Below are 18,771 nucleotides of genomic sequence, written 5' to 3'. Positions count from 1 at the left end.
GGCTGTTTGAGGTCCCTGAAAAGCCAAAAGCTTGCAAACAACTTCCAGTGCAGCACTTCTCCCCAGCCAGCAAAAGAAATGAAGCACAAGTTCTTTCGGATGTCCTAATTTGAGGCTGTATTTCTGCCTTGTTACAACAGTGACCTCCAGCAGTCAGCCTCACACTCTTTTCCTCTGGTTTTCATCATATCCCATCCATGCCACAGTGGTCAGCAGAGCCCAAACCACTGCCAAATGGCTATTAAGTGGTATTCTTTCAGCAGGTTGAACACATGAAAAGAAAGAGAATGCCCTGTTGCAAGGGCGCTAATTTCTACTCACCGTTCCATGGTAGTTTCTGTACATGGGCATTTTTAGGATCTTTGTCAGGTAGTCTTCCAGCTGTTTCTATAATTCAAACATTGAAACTTTACAAAGGACTCAGGCATTTCCATGAAAAATAAAAGCCAATAAGAAATCCAACTATCTGATCTTGGGAAGCAATCAGGAAATCAGACACTCTTTAGCTTGAATGGATAAATGAACGCGTTGTTATGTGTTCACTGGGGATTAGAGCACAGTGGCACAACAACCTGACTGCAGGTTGGTTTCTATGCACTGAACCTCCCCCGCAGCTGACCTGTTGCTTGGCACTGCAATTTCAAAGGTCATTTTTCTTGCCCAAGTACAAATTTAAGAGCTGTTTTAAACACAAAACCAGTCCCTGGTGCTTCTGGCCTGTATGTAATAGTTTCACAGGAAAATTCAGCTCCAGGCACAACCAAGAGTGACTATTCAGCACTATACCAAGTTAACAGGGTGACATAGGAAACACAGTGACCACTCTGCCCTCTCCCTGGGCCACCAAGGAGAACCTGTCCTGCCTTTCCCAGCAGAGAAGTGGAGAGAAAACCTCTTTCCCCATTGATGGAAATGGGCAAAGAAGAGCTTACGTGTGTGCCCTAGTGTGTGGCACTCCCAAGTGTGCAGCACTGATGTGCGTCCCCTTGGTAAAAAGTGTGGGACTGCAACAAGGAGAACCAGACCCCCAATTTTTCTTTCTGAAGTAGGATAGGTAGAATTGAGGAAACCTTTTTCTTCCTCTTTTAAAGCTAAAACTTCATGCAGAGTGGTGAGGTGGGTGCAGCAGGGTGGGTTATCTGCATACCTGCAGGACAAGGTGTCAGAGGCACAGAGCCCAGGAGGGAGCAGCCAGTAGGAAGGGGTGAAGGAAGACACCTTTCCAGGCTTGCTTGTGCAAATGGCAAAGCTGCAGCAAAGAGGTAGGCAGACACCCACCTGCTTCACGGCGGGGCCCATCTGCTCACATCTGATGAAGTTACAGAGAACACGTGTGCCTTGGCTAAAATTACCCATTTCAGCGTCAAGAGCCTGACTGCCATCTCCTCTTTCAGATGGGGACAGACTGAAATCACTCAGATTTTGATGGCCATAGGGCTGCCTTCATCGTGCAACCTGACCCTACGAGCTGCCTCTTCTATCTATAAACTGCAGCAGGTGGGAGCGGGGGGAACAACATCCTGAGCATCGTGGGTTAACTCAACCACAAGGAGTCTCTGCCCTTTTGAACCCAGAGAGCAGCAGCATCCTCTGCACTGATGAGGATTGAGCAGGCCAGCAGCCCCCGGAGCCCTCAGCACTTACCCTACGGCTGGAGAAGTGCTCCTCCCGTACTGTGCTCTCTGCTGTGTGTGGAAGGCTGGGCATCTGCCGTGGCTCTCCCCTCTTGATGGATTGTCTTCTCACCGTGTGGCTGCGAGGAATCACAAAGCCCAGCATCGAGCCTAAGTGTGTGCATCACACCTCCATGCATAACCACCCTTCTCATGCAAGGCTTTTCCCAAGAAAACTCCCCAAACCCACACAGAGATGGGTTTGGTATTTGGGACACGTTTCAGAAGCTGGCCACACGCACCTCCTGGTGGGGATGGGGATGCGCACAAAGGCTTTGTAGCGCAGCAGCTCCCGGTGGAACTCCTGGAAGTGCCTGAACTTCCTTTTCACGTGCCATGTGAACTCCCCATGGGTCAGCTCGATGGTGTACACATTGAGGCTTGGGACCTGCACAGCAGGACAACACAGATTAGACCTCCAGCAGCTGCTCGAAGAGCCCTCGTTGTATTCTAAGGAGCATTAGGTTTTAAAGCAGATGGGGAACCCTCCCTCCTGAGCACACCCAGAGTTCACCTACAAATGGCATTTTAATAAAGCTGTATGGAAACAGAATGGCATTCCTGGCAGGTGGGTTCTGACCTTCTTGGTGGAAGTGAAGCGCTCCACCTCCAGCACACGCACACGCACAGGGCATCCTGTCAGGTAGGTCTGTGTGCCCGGCTCCTTGAATCCACGGGTGTGATAGATGGCAGAGAAGGGGATGCATGCTGCAAGGAGCACACAGCCCATTAGCACACCTCAGATGGACTGAGTACAGCACTGTAGATACACTGGGCTCTTACACACAGGGTGACTGATAACTCACCGGAACCTTTGGGATCGTTCAGCACCTCCGAGTCGACCTCCTCCCCATCGACGTGCAGCTCACGGGTGTCCAGGCTCTCAATGATGTTGCTCATGTCTGCAGCGATCCTCTTCAGCGCTGAAGCAGCTTCATGGCCCTCGTGCCTCAGGGACATCTCAGAGCAGCACTCGTCAGAGCCACGGGGGGCTGGGGAGGAAGGAGCAGAGCTGTCACTGCCACCTCCAACACCTCAACATGGGATGACATTCATCCCAACCACCCCCATCACTGCCACCTCCAATACCTCAATGTGGCACCGAGCTAACCCCACCACTGCCACCTGCAGTGCCTCAGTGAGGGATTCAGACTTCCTTTATCCCCATCCACCTTACACCCCTGGCTTCCCAAAAGGTCTCCTTGCCCTTTATTCTGCTGAGCAATAAATGTCGCAGCCTGGCCAGCACTGCTGAAAAAATAGGGACAGGACAGCATGGCAACACTTCACAGAAGCCAGCACATCTCTGCTTCTGGAGGGTCTGACGTTGTGTGACAGAATGAGTTCTTTAAAAACACCTGCAACACTTCTGATGTTGGGTTCTGCAAAGAACACTGCACTTGTTCGTGAGTGAGCTCCATAGAACGAGCTGGGTATGCTGTAATTAGGAAATAATTTCACATTGTAAAAGAGAAAACACTCTTATGCTTTGTTTTCTCCTGGAACAAGTACATAATGTTATTATTATGTAAGGCCAATACCACACTAGGCTCAAACCATGGCAAAATCACCATAGCAAAGAACACCAAAGAACACCTATTTGACTAAGATCAGGAAAAACTGGGTAGTCTCCCAGCAAGCGAGCTCCCATACTGTAGGACCAGACACAGCAGCAGCTCACTGGTCAGACAAGAGGCCTCCCTGAATAACACAAACCCATCCGCAGACCTCTTCTGTACATGGGTCCACCCATGGAAGAGGTATTCTTGCTCCCCCAAAACCTAAAGCATGTTCCCAAAGAAGAGGTTTGCACCAAGACCAACTCAAGCACCCTGTAGGAGCTGTGCTATGATCTACCCTGGCATGAAGGCAGCACCCAAATACCACATGGCTGGTGCTGGAGGAAGCTCTTGCAGGTATGAGTGCACTGGGCTGGGTGTGCATCCTCCCCTCCCTGCCGTGCCAGGTACAGCTGTGCTTCTTTCCTCACATCAGTTGACCCAGGTGGTTAATGGATAAACAATTAACCAGTGTGGAGATGCCTATTTGCTGAGGACCACAGTACAGCTGCATAACTTAAGGATTTATTTCTTTATTATTAGTTGTTGTTTTTTTTTTTAAAGCTAAAGCTGTTACCACAGCTGGCACAGACAAGCTCTGGGATAGAGCAGAGTCCAGGCATGGTTGGACCTGAGTCAGCCCCAGCAGCAAGATACTGCCCTAGAGATTAGAGACAGATCATGGGCTTGAGAGGAGAAATGAGCCTTGCTATAGCTTAGCCAAAGCCCCTGGATCCTGAGCAGCAGCTGAGCTAATGGAAGGCACAGAGTGCCCAACTGGGTGCAGCTTTGCAATCTGCTCCATCAGGCTGTGCTCAGCCCTGTGTGCAGACACCTCATGCATGCTGAGGGGTGAAATGAGCAACGTGCCTGGGTTAATGAGCAACCTGCTGGGTGCAAGGCTGGCTGCGAACACATCCAATGCTGCAGCACAGGGCTAAGGATGGGCAGCAGAACCTGCTGGTGTTGTCAGTTTTGGAGGCAGCAGTTATACGAAGGATCCAGTGGTAATGCAAATCACAGAAGGGTGGGGAATGGGACAAAATTCATTAGAAATGAAGTCAGCCCAGATTTGTGCTTTTGCAGCCATCATGGTGGAACTGCAACAAGCTCAGACCCTGACGAGCACCATGAAGCACTAGGAAACTGGGACAGCCCCCTTTTGGGAAGGAGAAAGCACTTCCAGTAAAAACAGGCATTTCCTGCTGATGTTCTGTCAACTCCCATCCCGGCAGTGAGGAACATGAATCCCTGAGTGCTGCCCTGACCTCAGTTCTCACGACATCCCCCCCACATACACAGCGACCTTGGGGCAGGGCTGTGTGCAATGGCCTCTGTCCCATAGCCAGCTCTGCCCCACACACCTCCCTGTGCAATGCTGCACAGCTCAGCTTGGACTGGGGCATGGTAGTACAGTGGGGATAGAAGATGCAGGCACCGGGAGCCTGGGCTGCAAGCCAAGGAAATCCTACACACGATGCCCTCAGCAGCTGCTGGCCCTGCCTAGAGATGAAAGGTTGTCCACGTAAATATTGCCCGATTTCTCATATTTTAAACTTAAGTTCAGCTTCAGACCACACCTCCATGGAAAAATGCCCTCAGCTCACAGAATCTCCCTGCAGGAGGTGTTTGCATGCTGGCAGCTCTGGATCCACACCCAGCACAAAGCAGTGCTGCCATCCCAATTCCCCAGCAGATGCCAGAGCCCCACAGAACACCTGGGAACATCTGTGCTCCAAACCCCGTCCCCATACAGAGCAAAACAGGCACACACTGGTTTTGTTTGCCTGCCTGCCCTCCCACATCACTGAACAAGAAATAAGGCATGGCTGCCATCCTGGGTAGATAAACCAGAGCTGGAGAAGGACTGAAACACGAATCCAAGTCAACAGCAAACAGCAGATTCGGGCATGGTCCCAATCGACACTACTTACCTTTGGCCCAATCCCAAGAAAAGTAAAATATTTCATAACACTGCTTCCAAAACAATTATTCTCTGACAGCGAATCTCCTTAACGTTTATCAGCAATACCTCTAAAAGCAGGAGCTAATTAGCACTTCCCGCACTAATGACTGCAGCACAGCTTCTTGCCTCTCCGCTATCGATCTCTGCAGCTCTTCTCCACCAGGACTGTTGCCAAGCCAGGAGCACACCACGGGGATGCTCAGTGCTGGGAACACCAGCAGCAGGGGATGGCAGTTCCCATCAGTAACATGGATGTCTGCTGAGATTCCACTCTGCACTATGGCTGGGAGCCCGGCCTTTCCCAAGGACTCCTTTTATTTGCTTCTCTAAGCAGTGACACGAAGGGAAAACATCACTGTGGTGCTTGCAGGGGAGCATCACTGCTGAGCTCACGCTGATGCACGCACCCAGGGCCAGCCCTGAGCTGCAGCAGTTTCCCAACCCCTGGGATGCTCTCACTGTTGGAGCTGTGTTTCAGCCTTTGCTGGTGATGACAGTAATGCACATCCCGTGCCCCACCTCGGGGAGCACCACCTCCACCAGGAAGCCGACCATTAGGTGCTCATCAGTGACTAACACTGGCTGTCACCTGACTGTTGGCCCTTGGTTTGGGTTCCTAGGGCAAGGATGAGAGGCGCAGCATTTGGGAGCATTGGCAGACACACAGCTCTTGGCACAGGCTGTACAAGCTGTATAGAAATCCTACATCTGGAAAGCTTGCCAGGAAGGCAGCATGACACAAAGGATCATAGAATGACAATGAACAGAGGCAACCAGGACTGCTGAGTGGGGATGGCGTGCATTTCTGCACCCTTATATATAGCCAAGCACGTCATATACATGCAGGACATATTTCCATTATCAAAACGTATACATCCCATACATCTCCCAAGGCTATTCTGGGTCTGCCGGACCGTGGGGAATTTGGGGGGCCCCATCTGCAGGAGGGTTTGGGTCCCAGCAGAGGAATGCAAACACTCTGAGCTGCACGTAACAGACACCCAGAGCCAGGCACAGCGAGGGCAGCTGCTCTGGTCTCAGTGTAATGGCATTTCTGTGCCCGCTGCCATTGATGTATGACTGAACACAAAGGGATCGATCTCCAATAGCTCTGCTCGTTCCCGGATCCCAGTGAGCAGCTTTTCTTTGCTCACAGTACAGTTGGAAATCACATACGGAAGTATCCAAAGGCGCTTTGCTGGGCCATTGTGAGCAGGAAACTGTGCTGCAGGACAGTTTAGTTCTATGTGGGGATCACATTAGAAGTGCTTGCCCAGCTTTCAGGTCAGCATCTGAGGAACTAAACTCAGAAAGAGGCAAACTCAGCAGAAAACGGCCACGTAGAAAGAAGGAACTTGCAGGAAGGGAATAGCAGGAAGTGCTCTCCTATGTTTCTTGTTTAAATACAACTGAACACTTGCAAATTTATTTGGTGCAGCTCACTTACAGACAGCATCAATACCGACAGCTTCCTTAGAAGAAAGCAGACACCTCAGACTTCTTTTTCACCCTTCCCTCTATCCATCACGATGGTGCAGGCACTGGGAGATGCTGCTGAGCCCCAGTGGAGCTCATTCCTCCCCTGTCCCACCCCAGGACAGGATGTCCCCATCACCTTATGGCCCTTCCTAGAAGCCAGCAGAGCCCCAAGGTTCCGACCTGCAAGCTGAGCCCTCCGAGCTCAATGCGAGATGGAAACCTGCCCACTATCAGCCCTAGGTTAGTCACGTTCTTCCCCTTGTTTTCCATCCCAGCCTCCTGGTGTAGTGATGCTCTCTAAGAGGTTTCTGCAGACAGTTATATTCTTTCTGCACATTACAAAAAAAGAAAGAAATAGAAAGAAAGAAAAGAAAGGCTGCTTGGCAGAAAGAAAAACATTCGGTGTTTTGAGGGAAAAAAAGCACCCTGCCAGGGCTCAGACTGCACTCCTATCCCTGGTGCTTTCTGCCAGCAAACAAAATGGCTCATTTGCCACAATTGCTGCCAAAATATCTTGGGATCGGTCACACCACAGACTCTTGAAGGCACTTGTGACTCACTGCTACTCCACACTGGGAGGGCTCACAGCTGGGTGGGACCCCTGCAAAAAATATCAGTTTGCTGGGAACTTCTGTCATGGAAAAACACATTTTACAGCATCTCACTGGGGCTACAGGAATAGACGCTTAGAGAAAGCGGAACGAGAGACCAAGATATTTCCCTCTGAAAGGACACAGTATGTGCTGCCTGCTCTCTGAGTCGCTCCCATCTTCTTTGGCTGCAATGGAGACCTGGGCATATCTGCATGTTTCATGCTGGCCAACCACACTGTGTAACTCTGCTTTACTCAGATAGAAAGAGACGATGCACAGCCAACGCTCACAACATGGGTTGTGCTGAGGAGGGGGTGGGAAGGGAAAGAAACATTTCAGTTAAAAAAGGTGATCCTTTTCGGGAGATGTGTTAGTGAAGCGGCTCTGTGCCATATCCCTCCTATGTGTCCATGACCCGTGTGCCCCGAGGCACGGGGAGCGCAGAAAAGCAAGTTCCTGCACAACGAGATAAGCAGAAACAACAACTGGATGTGAATCATCCACTTGCACGGACTTGGACAGAGCGTGTCATGGTGCTGATCTGTGGGATATTGTCTGCCTCATAGTGCCCTCTGTGTCCCCGAGCTGTGCTGGAGCGCTCCATCCCCGCTGGGAAATGGCTGTGAGCTGTGCACTTTCTTTTCTGCTAAATGCCTGTTCCAGCACTGCATTGCCTCCTTACTGCACCCTTTCTCTGTACACAGCCTGCTCCTTTGGGCTGTGGACCATTTCATCCGTTAGCAAAACCTTGTCTGCCAAAAAGAAGAGATGAAGGACAGGACACTGTTCTTGCACAAAGATAACAAATGCAAACTGGCTGCACTGCTGTCAAAGGGAAGCATCGTTTCATTTGCTGGGCTCAGTATGGTCAGCATCGTGCCCCCAGAGCACAGAGGGTGCTGAAACATGACCATTTGGAGAACAGAGTGCTGTGAATGCCACATATGCCCAACATGACTCCATGCAGCCATAGGATGCTCATCAGGGAGATGCTACCACATCCATGGGGCTGCAACCAGCAACATCCCCATCTAGTCTCACTCTCCGTCACGTTTTCAGGCACATGAGCCTGATAACCAACTCAAGACCATACAATCATTAAAGTTGGAAAAGACTTCTAAGATCCTCAAGCCCAACCCCAAGCCATTCCCCCATGCCCACTGACGATGCCTCTAAGAGCCACATTGCCATGGGTCAAGAACACCCCCAGGGATGGTGACTTCACCACTTCCCCAGGCACAGCCATCTTATCTTGGCCTTACAAACCTGCATTTTGAGTCCTCGCTCTCACTGTGAGCATCAGGCACTAACTCCACCTGTAAATATATGTCTGCCTCCTTCTTGCTCCCCCAGGCATGAGAGCAGGGAAGGGACACGTGTCTGCTTACCCCCAGACACCAGCTGCCTCCCACCGCTCTGGGCTTCCTATGCCATGTGGGTGGGAGAGCAGCACAGTGCTTGTTTGGGAGAGAAACACTGGGAACAGAGCTATTCTCCTCCACCCAACTCCTTCTCCCCCCCATCTTCCACTGCCCTACCAAATACCTGTTAAAATAATCACATACAGATCTGTATAGGAACACCTGATCACAGACTGAAACAACAAACCACATCAGCCTTCTTTTTGGTGAAAAGTGGGGCAGGCAAGGTTTGGGGAAGGGAAAAAGGATGGAAATGTGATTTCCATCAGATAGCCCTAAAGAGCACAGGAAACAACACAGGCCATCCCATGCACAGCAGAGCAAGGCGTGAGGCCATACTCTGCTCCTGGTGCTCCTGTATCAGGCACACCATCAAACTGACACCCACAGAAACTCAAACTGAGGGCTCAGGTGAGGATTTCTCTCATGAAGGACAAACCCAAAAGCCTGTAGGAACACCCGTGAGCGATACCTGCTTTACGAAGCTATTTCTCAGGAATAAAATGGTGGCAGCACCAACAGCGATGGTGTTCCCCTGATACTTCTGTCCCTGAAGATTTGTTAACTTGCTTTAAACCCATTTCCAGGGAGGGAATTTGTGTACCAAGCCAAGTTCAGCTCGTAACTAAGCAAGGCACAGCCACACTTCCTTCATGCATAAAGACGTTTCCCGAATCACTGCTGGAGAACAGCCCTGCTGTAAAACATGGGATCCTTCCTCTGCTGCAGCCACACCTGCGGTCTAAAGAGCACCTCACCAATTACTGGGGATAACAGTGTCAAGCTGACACAAGCCCTTACAATCGCTAGTAAGAAAAGCAGCGCAACTTTCTCGTCGAGGCGTGTGATTTCAGGATGCTTCCTGAAAGAGTGAAGTCACCAGCCAGGCTCACCAGCCTCCTGCTTTTGTTTTCTTTCTTTCTTTTTTTCTTTCTAACTCTAATTGTGTCTTCAGCAGCTGAAGGAAACTGCAACTCTGATCCCAGGAAACTTCTGGATCTGCAAGAGCTCATGGGACACCGCCTGCCCCCATCATAGCAACAGCTTCTGAGCACAGAAACCTTGAAAATCACTCAACTGGGTCTTTTCCAGCAAGACCACAGCCTGAAAACCCATCTCCAGGAATCCTCAAAAAGGAGGATGTTACATATCCGAACAAAATTAAGTGTGCAGACAGGTGTTTCAGTGAGAAACCCATGGAGAAAAGTTAAGCCTAGACAGAAGGATCATCTGCAGCACTGAAAGACAGGGAAGGGCAGCCAGGGGGCTTCCAAACTCTGGGTCAGGGCTGAGGCTGCCACGAGCATCCCGAGTGCGCAGGTACAGTCCCCAGAGACCTGTGAACCATCAGCATGAGCTCATGCTGCCTGGTGCCATGAACTAATTTTTGAGCAGTTAAAGACTGTTGAAACGGAGTTCCCACTCTCCGAACAGCGAAAGGAAGCAGCTAAGAAAAGGAACGCCATACCAAAACAGTGCTTGTTGCAGTGCCGTGGTGCCATCCCTCCTCCGAGGAATGTCACATTTAACGCGGTTTTACCCGCTGTCGGGGATAGGACCGTAAGGAAAAGCGATCTGCCCAAAACATCCACCAACGCTTGAGGCACCGTGCGTTCACCTCGAGGCAGGACGCGGACACTAACGCACAGCCCAGGGCACGCTGCAGGGTCACTGCTGGAGTAACCAACAGCGCAGGGCAACTCTCAGGGGCTCCGGATATTAAGCAGCAACCTCTGAAAGCAAAGCAGCATCACGCCTAATAAAGACAAAACGCAAACAGTGGAGAAGGCTACCGGGGTGCCAAGGGGGCCGCTGCGGGGAAGCCGTCGGGTCTCGGCCCTCGGGTGGAGCTGGGCAGCACACGGGGTGCTGGGGTGTATGCGGGACATGGCCCCGAGCTCCTGACCCCAGCCCGGCACGGAACTACGGAGCAGCAGGAGCGAGGCATCCCGAGCGCAAACCGCGGTGCGGACGGCACCTCTCGGGAGTGAAGTTTGCTCCCAGCACAGCGCAGGGAGGGCCCGCAAATGAACGCCCCGAGCTCAACCCTCAACCTTTCCCCTCCCCGCACCGACAGGCAAAGCAAAGCAAAGCAAAGCAAAGCAAAGCAAAGCAAAGCGAGCCGCCCTCCGCGCCGCTCCGCACCCACCTCTTGCCCCCGGGGCAGCGACCGCTCCATGGCGCCGTGAGCGCTCGTCCCGTCCCAAGCTGCGCTGTGCTGCGCTGTGCTGTCCCGGAGCGGTGGGGCCGGGCCGCACCTCGCCCCGCAACACCCCTACACCGGCCCCAATCCCGGACCGGCCGCTACCAGCCTGTGAGCAGGGCGGGCTGCGGGAAACCCCTCCCCGAGAGCAACGGGCGTGGGACAGCGCAGGAAGGGAAGGAGGGAAGGAGGGGCGGGGGGAGGAGGAGGAGGAGGAGGTTGTGGCTCGTCGCGGGGCAAGGTGTTCCGCGGTCGAAGGAAGAATAATAAAAGCGAGGAATGCTCGTTTAGTAGCGGGAGAAAGTTGGCTTTTTCAAGGCGGAAATTTGCTGCACGCTGGGGGTAACACCGAGCGCAGCTCCGCCGGGAGGACGCGCCTTCCTCTCTTGTGCCCTCTCGGTTGCTGCAGTAGGAATTAGCCGGCTGGACACCCAGCAAGAACCTCTGGGTAGGGGAGCAAACGAGAAAGCCAGAGCAAATTAACAGCGAGTTCAACACACAGGCAATGGTGTTTTTAACGTAATAATTACGGTCACTTACTGTCTGTATCTGAGCAGCATGCAAATGCTGTATTTTTCATGCTGCTCCTCATACTCTCGAAGAGCTTTTGAATAGGCAAAGAAGCAGATTTTTGGGGAAGGGACAGATAGAAAAGCCCTGAACTGACGAATGGAAAAGCAAAGCCCTCCACATGCTGAGCAGCTCTGGCAGCCGTGTTGGGGTGCTGGGAGCATTCACAAACCTCTCTGCAGTGCCACAGCCTCCCCTGCTGCAGCCACACAGGGCCATCATGGTGACTTATCCCAGGGAGTTCAGCGTTCCCACTTTGGTCCCAATGTTAAGATGTCAGTATGGATGTTATGATAGTTTTCCTCTTTAAGGGATTTATTTCATTTCTTAAACAGCCCCGTGTCAGCTCAGCCTGTTCAGAGTGGGCTTCCCCTGTCTTGGCTGACTGGTGGCTCACTGAGAGCAGTGTGGGGGATGCCCTTCATGCCTGAAATCAGACTGGCCAATCTGAGCTGGGTTCCAAGCAGCATTGCAACACTTCTGTTGGTGCTGAGCTCCAACACTGCTCTGCTCAGCATCACGGGGAGACGTGAATGAAGGTGGTATCAGGCAAGGGGACAGCATGGGCATCTGTAGCACTCAGCATCAGGAAAGCATTGGAAATGAGCAGAGGGAACTCTGAAGCAAAGAACAAGGGAAATGGAAGCAATAGAAAGTCACCCTGTGGTAGTGACATCCCCATCTCATTTTAAAGCGTAGGCAAAGACTGGATGTGCTACCTCACACTGCTCATGACAACAGGGGGTGGGCAGTGTTGGAGGGCAGGTGATGGAGCACCCCTTAGGGCACTGCCTGCAGGGGGATGTCCTAACTCTGCCACCTGCTCAGGCTCCCCTGCTGACCCCACAGCTGCCTGGACCATGCCTGCTCCCACCCCCAGTTGCAGAGAGGGGACAGCACACACCATGCCCACATCTGGCTAGCTGAGTTCTGGGAGATATTAATGAATTCATGAACAGTAACTCGGATAACACGTACTTAGGTTAGGCTTACTTAGAAACCTCTTGTTGAGCACTATGGCAACAATGTACCACATTTCCCCCACCCTGAGCACTATTCCCATCACCTTTCCTGACCCAGAGGCAATGCACAAAGCGGATGAGTGGCGCATGCCAAGTCAAATACCTCAAGCCCTAAAGAAACACAGTGATACTGGGTGACCGCAGAGCAGGAAGGGCTGGGGATTCCTTTATTCTCTCCTCCCACTGACTTTTGGCCTCCAGAACTGCCTGTGCAGCTCTCCAATGATGCTTCCCACTGTCACAAGGGTGCCACGTGTGCTTATCCAAAGTGAGTGCACTGTGTGCACAGCCACACTGCTGGGCTCTGGAAAACCAGGGTGGGAATGTTAGGGACAATGTCAGCAGCATTTTTAATATATATATACTTTGGTCTCACCCCTGGGCACTGCAGTGTCTAAGCATGGGAGAGGGGAGGAGCAGAGGCCAGCAGTGCTCCCAGAGCTGTGCCTAGCGCTGCTCACAGCCACAGGCAAGCAGCACGTGGAGGGAGAAAGCTGCCATTGGCTCCTGCAGGCCTCACAAACAGCATTCTTGCAGCAGGGAGAGCAGCTTCTTCCGCACTGTTTCCCTCCTCCCATATCCTCCCAGGGAAGAGGCTGCCACCCCCCGGGAGGAAAAGGCAGGGGAGGAAGTCGGGCACTGCGCCGTGCCACGCTGCCTCCTGGGAGCTGTAGTCGTGTCTCATGGCCAAGTCCTGCCCTGTGGCACCTCCCGTGGCACTGCAGCTCCCACAGCCCCATCCCGGCCAGGGGACAGCAGACCCCCACGTTGGGTTGCTGTGAGATGACTCTGTGGCTGCTGAGCACGATTGCGCTTGGCCGGGATATTTCAGTTTGCTTTCACACCTTCCCCTTCTCGCAAAATTCCCATGGAAACAAAAACAAAGCTCTTGCTGTTTGGGTGTATTTTTTTTTTCCTCTCAAGGGAGAAGAGTGAATGAAAGAGGAAAAAAAACCTCGCCAACTTGCTCTGGGGCTGTGTGGGTACCGGGATGCCCTCATGTGGCCGCAGGGTCAGTCCCAGGCACTGGAAGTGGAGCTGCTGTGCTGTGCAGCATTGCTCTGAGCTTGGAGCAATGCCAGGCATGTTGGTGAGCCAACAGCATCTGGGGGAAGGAGAGTGCAAACCGGCTCATATGGTGCTAAGCGGAGATGCGCACTGGCTTGCTATTTAAAGCTGAGCAGTAGCAGGAATGGCAGGTTTGAGTGAGCTTGGCTTGTCTATCCGAAAACAATTTTCACAGTCCTCTCCAGCCCAAGATCTCAGGCTGCCCCTCATCTCCCTGTGGGGCCAAACCATCCTTCCTCCCCTATCAGTACCCCCAAACTGTCCCCTGCCCAAAGGCAAGCAAGATGCAGCCCGAGGCCAGGGTTTGGGGATGCCTTGGTTTTCCCTTGTCTACATCAACAGAATTGTTTCTAATGTATTCTGAGATGTAGTTCATTAAATGGGTGAATTACACGTTTTATCGTTCATCCATAGCAGGTTGTCAAGGAGGTACGTTATTATTGGCAGCTAGAAGGGAACTAACAAATATTCTTAGAGTCTGTAACGAGCACTTGAGTAAGAGTCAAGTAATGAGTGTTTCTTCAGTGACAAATCCACGCAAGATATGCTCCACCTGTTTTGTTAACAGACAAAGGCTTATATAAGCTGGGCGTTACATAAAGCCCTAAAATAGGGAGCCAGAGAACTCCCCCACCTTTGGATGAAGGCACGACCACAGAACACGTGTACCTGGGCTGACATTAACCCGGCCCTCCTGCTGCCATCACTTAGCCCCATAAGCACTGGGCTGGCCAAAGTCCCCACATTTCTCCAGAACCTGCCATCAAAATAGCATTCTCCAGGCAGCTCCATCATCTCAGTGCTGGCCCAGGAATATATATCTGTGCTTGTGTTCTCTCATGTGCCTTAAACACCCATCCAATCCCAGGGCACCATCCAGACACATCACCTGCCTCGGTAAAATCAGCCTTTCTCCACAAACACCTTGAATCCTGCCTTAAAAAGCACGATTCCAAAACTCAGACAATACAGTCAGCCCACACCAATGGTTACTTGCAGACATCAGAAAAGAAGATTTGCATTTCAGCTCACAGCCCAGGCGCAGATTCCCCTCCCAGCACAGACCTGAGAGGCGGCTGTGTGAGAACTGGGGATCCTTATTTGTGCTGGGACAGCGGGGGACAAAGAGCTCCACACACGGGATTACTGGTGGGGCAGAGCAAAACGTGTCAGGAAGAACTCTCTTGACTACAAGGGTGCCATTCATTGCAGCAATCAATTCTTGCAGAAACACGCCAAGGCCGCGATGTGACTCTGCCTGACTTGGCACAGGCCATCTGCCCAACCCTTGCTCTGAGTTAATGGGAGCTGCACAGAAGCTGCGGCCATTCTCCTCCTGGAGCATCCTCTTTGGATTCATCCTACAGGCTTCAAGGTGTTGAATGAAAGAAGGCAGGCAGCCTGAAGCAGAGAAAAAAAGGAAGTAAAATGCAAGCTGTCCAGCCCACAGGAAAAGGAAAAAGGAAAAGGAAAAGGAAGGAAGCTAGGAAAGAAAGAAAGGTAAGAAAGAAAAGAAAGAAATGAAAGAAAGGGAGGAAGAAAGAGGGAAAAAAGCGTAGCCTGGATTTGGTTTCCTTTGTGTCATTTATCATACTTCTGATTTGAGATGACACAGATAAGGCAGTGGTGACCCCTAGTGCCCTCTCCAGCTGCAGTGTTGCTCTGTACAGTTATTCAAGCACAATTAGCCCCAAACCAGCACTTTTCAGCCGTGCTCCTCATTCACAAAAGCTTCTCCCTCTCGCAGGAGCAGGACCTGATTTCCTCTCTCTGCTCAGACCCCATCACTGTGAGGCGTTCCCTGCAGCATCCCTTTCTTGCTGTTGTCTAGGAACGAAATTATACACATTTCCTCGTGTAACAACATATTATATTCCATTCAGTCTTTATCATACTACATTTCTATTCATTGTACATACAGAAGAAGAAAGGAGAGCCTGTTTTGTTAACTCCAAGCTTGTCAATAGTTCAGAACAACCATTCAGAACTCCAGAGAAGAGGCCTTTGTCTGGGATAAAGTGTACTTGCAGCAGCAAGCCACGGAAAGGAGCAAGTCTGCCCTGTGACAGGCATGGGTAAGCACTGCTGTGTTTTGCTTTCTGCAAAGGCCAAGGCTGTTCCTGTGGTTCAGCCCACACCAGCACATCCACTACCCGCCCCACTCTGTCCAGGGAGGCCAGGCTTCTGATAGGACAGTGCTTTGCTCATTTAGGGTCCAGAAGGGTGTGCTGTAATGGGAATCACTGCAAGCATTTTTTCCAGTTCTAGCACAGGTTCTGTGCCTGTCTTGCTCATGAGGTCATGCTGCTCACACGCCTGCACCGTGAATCATTCCTGCCTGGGTCAGGGAAATCAATGAGTTTCTGAGTTCCCACTTCTTTTTCCCCAAAGTTTTATTTGTAAAGTAGGTTTCAAAGAAAGGATAGGAAGCGTGCGAGTCATTGCACCACTGAAGTTGATTTTATCAGGTTTATCTCTCCCTTTCCTTGCGTAACAGTGACCTGGTGTATGCGCTGCTCTCTCTGGAGCACGCCCTCACGTTTCCCCATTCATTTCTTTTTCCTCTGCTTTAATTAAGCATATGCAAAAAACACTGCTTGCACGTGGGCATCCTCTTAGCCCTCTGGTTGTTATCAGGACAGGGCTGAGTGTCAGAGTGTACCGGCTGATCCAGACCCACCCAGCTGCCAAAGGTAAGCTGGAATCACCCCACTGACCCCACTGACCTCCATTAGAGACTGGGTTTTTCCCTCCCAAAAGCTACTCTTGCTCAAGGAGACTACAAACCCTGCATCTTACTTTGCACAGCAAGGCAGAATGGATGACCAGGAGTCCAGCATTCGTACCAAAAAATGGCAGCCACACTTTGTGGGGTGGTGGTCAGACAAAGCAAATGTTACTTTCCATTCCAAATGCTCTGAATTCGCACGCAGTGCTGCCCAGGCAGAGCCAAGAGCAAGGCAACTGCTTTTCTTTTGTTCCTTTTTTTCTTCTTCTTCTCCTTTTTTTTTCTTTAATCCCTGCCCTGTTTCAAAACTTTCCAGATCCAAATTTTCTTGTTGGAACACTGCCCTGTTGCAATTTGTGTCCACATGCTTGCACCGGGATTCCTGGGGACCTTCCAGCTCAGGTTTTGTTGTAGTGTCTTCCCAGCAGCCCCAGCTCGGGGTGACTCACTGTGGGTGTGTGCAGTGCTGGCGGATGGGATTGCTGCTGAGCACCAGGCAGCCCTCAGACTTTGCTCCTGAGTTCACTCCCATTGAGTGAGAACATCCCCAAACCCCTGTCCTCCATTCCATATATAAAGCTCACAGCCAGCCTGACCCAGACCCTCACTAGGATGTGAGAAAGGGCAGAGGGCACAGGGATGCCCCAGCCGTGGCCCTGTAGAAGCACCAAGCCCAGGGCAGTGTCACCAAGAGCCACAGAGCAGCTCCATCTCCTTTAGCAGAGCAGTCTCGAGGCACAGTGGCACAGGCTCTGAGCTGAGCAGAAATCCTCGAGCAGCAGCAGCAGGCTGCACCCATGCTGCAAATCAACTGCTGCTCCAAAGAGCAAGGGGGGAGGAAAACCAAGGCTGGTCTGGATGCCACCTCCAGCAGGAACAAGCTCCTGAAAATCTGTGAGGAAGCATCAAGCTGGGCTCAAAGAAGTTATTTTACCCATTGGCAAGCACACGTGCAAAAAGACCAAGGGCAGTGTGTTGCCATTCCAAAGTTTTAAATGCAAGAGATAACAGACATCAGTCCCAGTTTGCCAGCACACTGCTTCCAGTTTGCTCAAGCACTTCACTAAAAACTGTTGCATCACTCCCTATTCCTCTTTTTCCTCTTTTTGGAGAGCCCCAGCCATTTTGTCCAGTTTGAGTAAAAGAGGCTTTTTCACAGTATGAAAACTGAAAAGAAGGAAGAAAAAGTGAAAAAGAAAACAACTGAATGAGCACAACAGCCACACGCAACCCAGCAGAGAGCATGCAGTTGTTCTGATCATACTCACCTCAGGGTCAGCAGCACAGACACCAGGAGGGCACTTCCACCTCCATGCAGTTCAGCCCAGAACGCTGGGAAGACCACAGCGTGCTCAGCAAAGGAACCCACAGGATACAACAGCACAGAGTTGTCTTTTTCAAGGAAATACCTGGACGTGGGTGTTTATTTGAAGCCCAGGAGTGCAATGCTGAGCTGCCTGGTATTTACCAAAGGGTACAGCAACGCCTATTTACCCAGCTAATCCAGCAAGGCCTCAGTTTATGGAGGAAAATGTTGAAGGAAAAGCACTCAGCACTTTTGCATTTCACCACAATTTTGTGCTGCCTCAGCTGGCAAGTGGTGTCCCATCACAGCGTTTTGAAAATGATTAAATACATATCTATATGAAGAACACAAACAGAACAGCTGGTTGCATACAGCCTTATGGGTATCAGTCATTAAACCTCTATACTGAAAGCAGACATGAGGTGCCAGATCCCCCTGCTTTGCCCTTTGTGCACAGAAGGAACACACACCTGAGCCACACTGTGTTGCCCAGCAGCCCAGCTGTGCAGGGCACAGCCCCCTGCACGCACCAATGAGCAATGCACGCTGCTGTGCTGTTGGGTTGGACGCAGCTCGTGACACAGGGCTGCACCTTCCAGCTGAGCACACCCAAGCTTTTGGAGCTGGGACAACAAGGGCTGCTATTTGCTTTGAGTTATGCCATTCCTACCCATGTCCATCTAGGAAGATCGCTATGCAAAAGACTGGCACTTACTTGTACTTTTTGCGTTGGCCAAAAAGACACTTCTTCCCAAATCCGTAGGGTCTCCCAATGGCCGCGGCTGCTCCTGGGGCTGCCAGCCTGCAGTGGGGGAAGCAGGCGTGGAGGCAGAGCTCCCAGCTGCCCAGCATGGCTTGCTGTGGCTCACAGCAGTGCTTCCTGCTCACCACGTCACCCAGTGCTGCACTGAAACACCAAAGCACGGGCAGTTCGTGGCCTCCCCTTTCCACCACCCCATACAGCAAGTTCATCTGCTGAGCTTTCGTTTAAAGGCAGAGAGAACTTCCTTGCAAACAGCTGAAAAACAAACAAACAAACGAACCCAAACAGTTTGTTGCTATTTCAAATCTTTCAAAAATATTTTGATGGGGCAGCTTTGCTTTTTTGTTATTTTTATTTTCTCCTCTTTCTCTTCACTATCACTTCTGGGGCAAAACTGATCCTGGCAGGCTTTCAAAGAAC

The 18,771-nt window shown here is 51.3% G+C and overlaps 1 protein-coding gene across 2 annotated transcripts in view; it reads right to left on the bottom strand.

Annotated features, from left to right (window-relative positions):
* PLD1 (phospholipase D1) overlaps positions 1 to 18,439 on the bottom strand; it is a 44,406-nt gene extending 25,967 nt beyond the window's left edge. Inside the window, exons 1-6 of one of the 2 annotated variants that reach the window (XM_085513293.1) lie at positions 18,304 to 18,439; positions 2,480 to 2,665; positions 2,254 to 2,381; positions 1,916 to 2,061; positions 1,645 to 1,753; positions 322 to 387 (exon numbers count right to left, since the gene is read on the bottom strand). In XM_085513293.1, the coding sequence (XP_085369419.1) occupies positions 322 to 387; positions 1,645 to 1,753; positions 1,916 to 2,061; positions 2,254 to 2,381; positions 2,480 to 2,633 (603 nt within the window). In that variant the 5' untranslated portion in view covers positions 2,634 to 2,665; positions 18,304 to 18,439. Of the gene's footprint in view, positions 1 to 321; positions 388 to 1,644; positions 1,754 to 1,915; positions 2,062 to 2,253; positions 2,382 to 2,479; positions 2,666 to 10,840; positions 11,347 to 18,303 lie in introns of those variants that run through there. The other variant, XM_015871959.3, reaches the window with a different exon arrangement.
* Positions 18,440 to 18,771: the final 332 nt, after the last annotated feature.

The sequence above is a fragment of the Coturnix japonica genome, chromosome 12, assembly GCF_054131305.1.
Source record: "Coturnix japonica strain WE chromosome 12, WE-NBRP24, whole genome shotgun sequence".
Taxonomy (NCBI): Eukaryota; Metazoa; Chordata; class Aves; order Galliformes; family Phasianidae; genus Coturnix; species Coturnix japonica.
The sequence above is the reverse complement of the archived record's forward strand: the minus strand, read 5'-3'. Positions and strand labels throughout refer to the sequence as shown.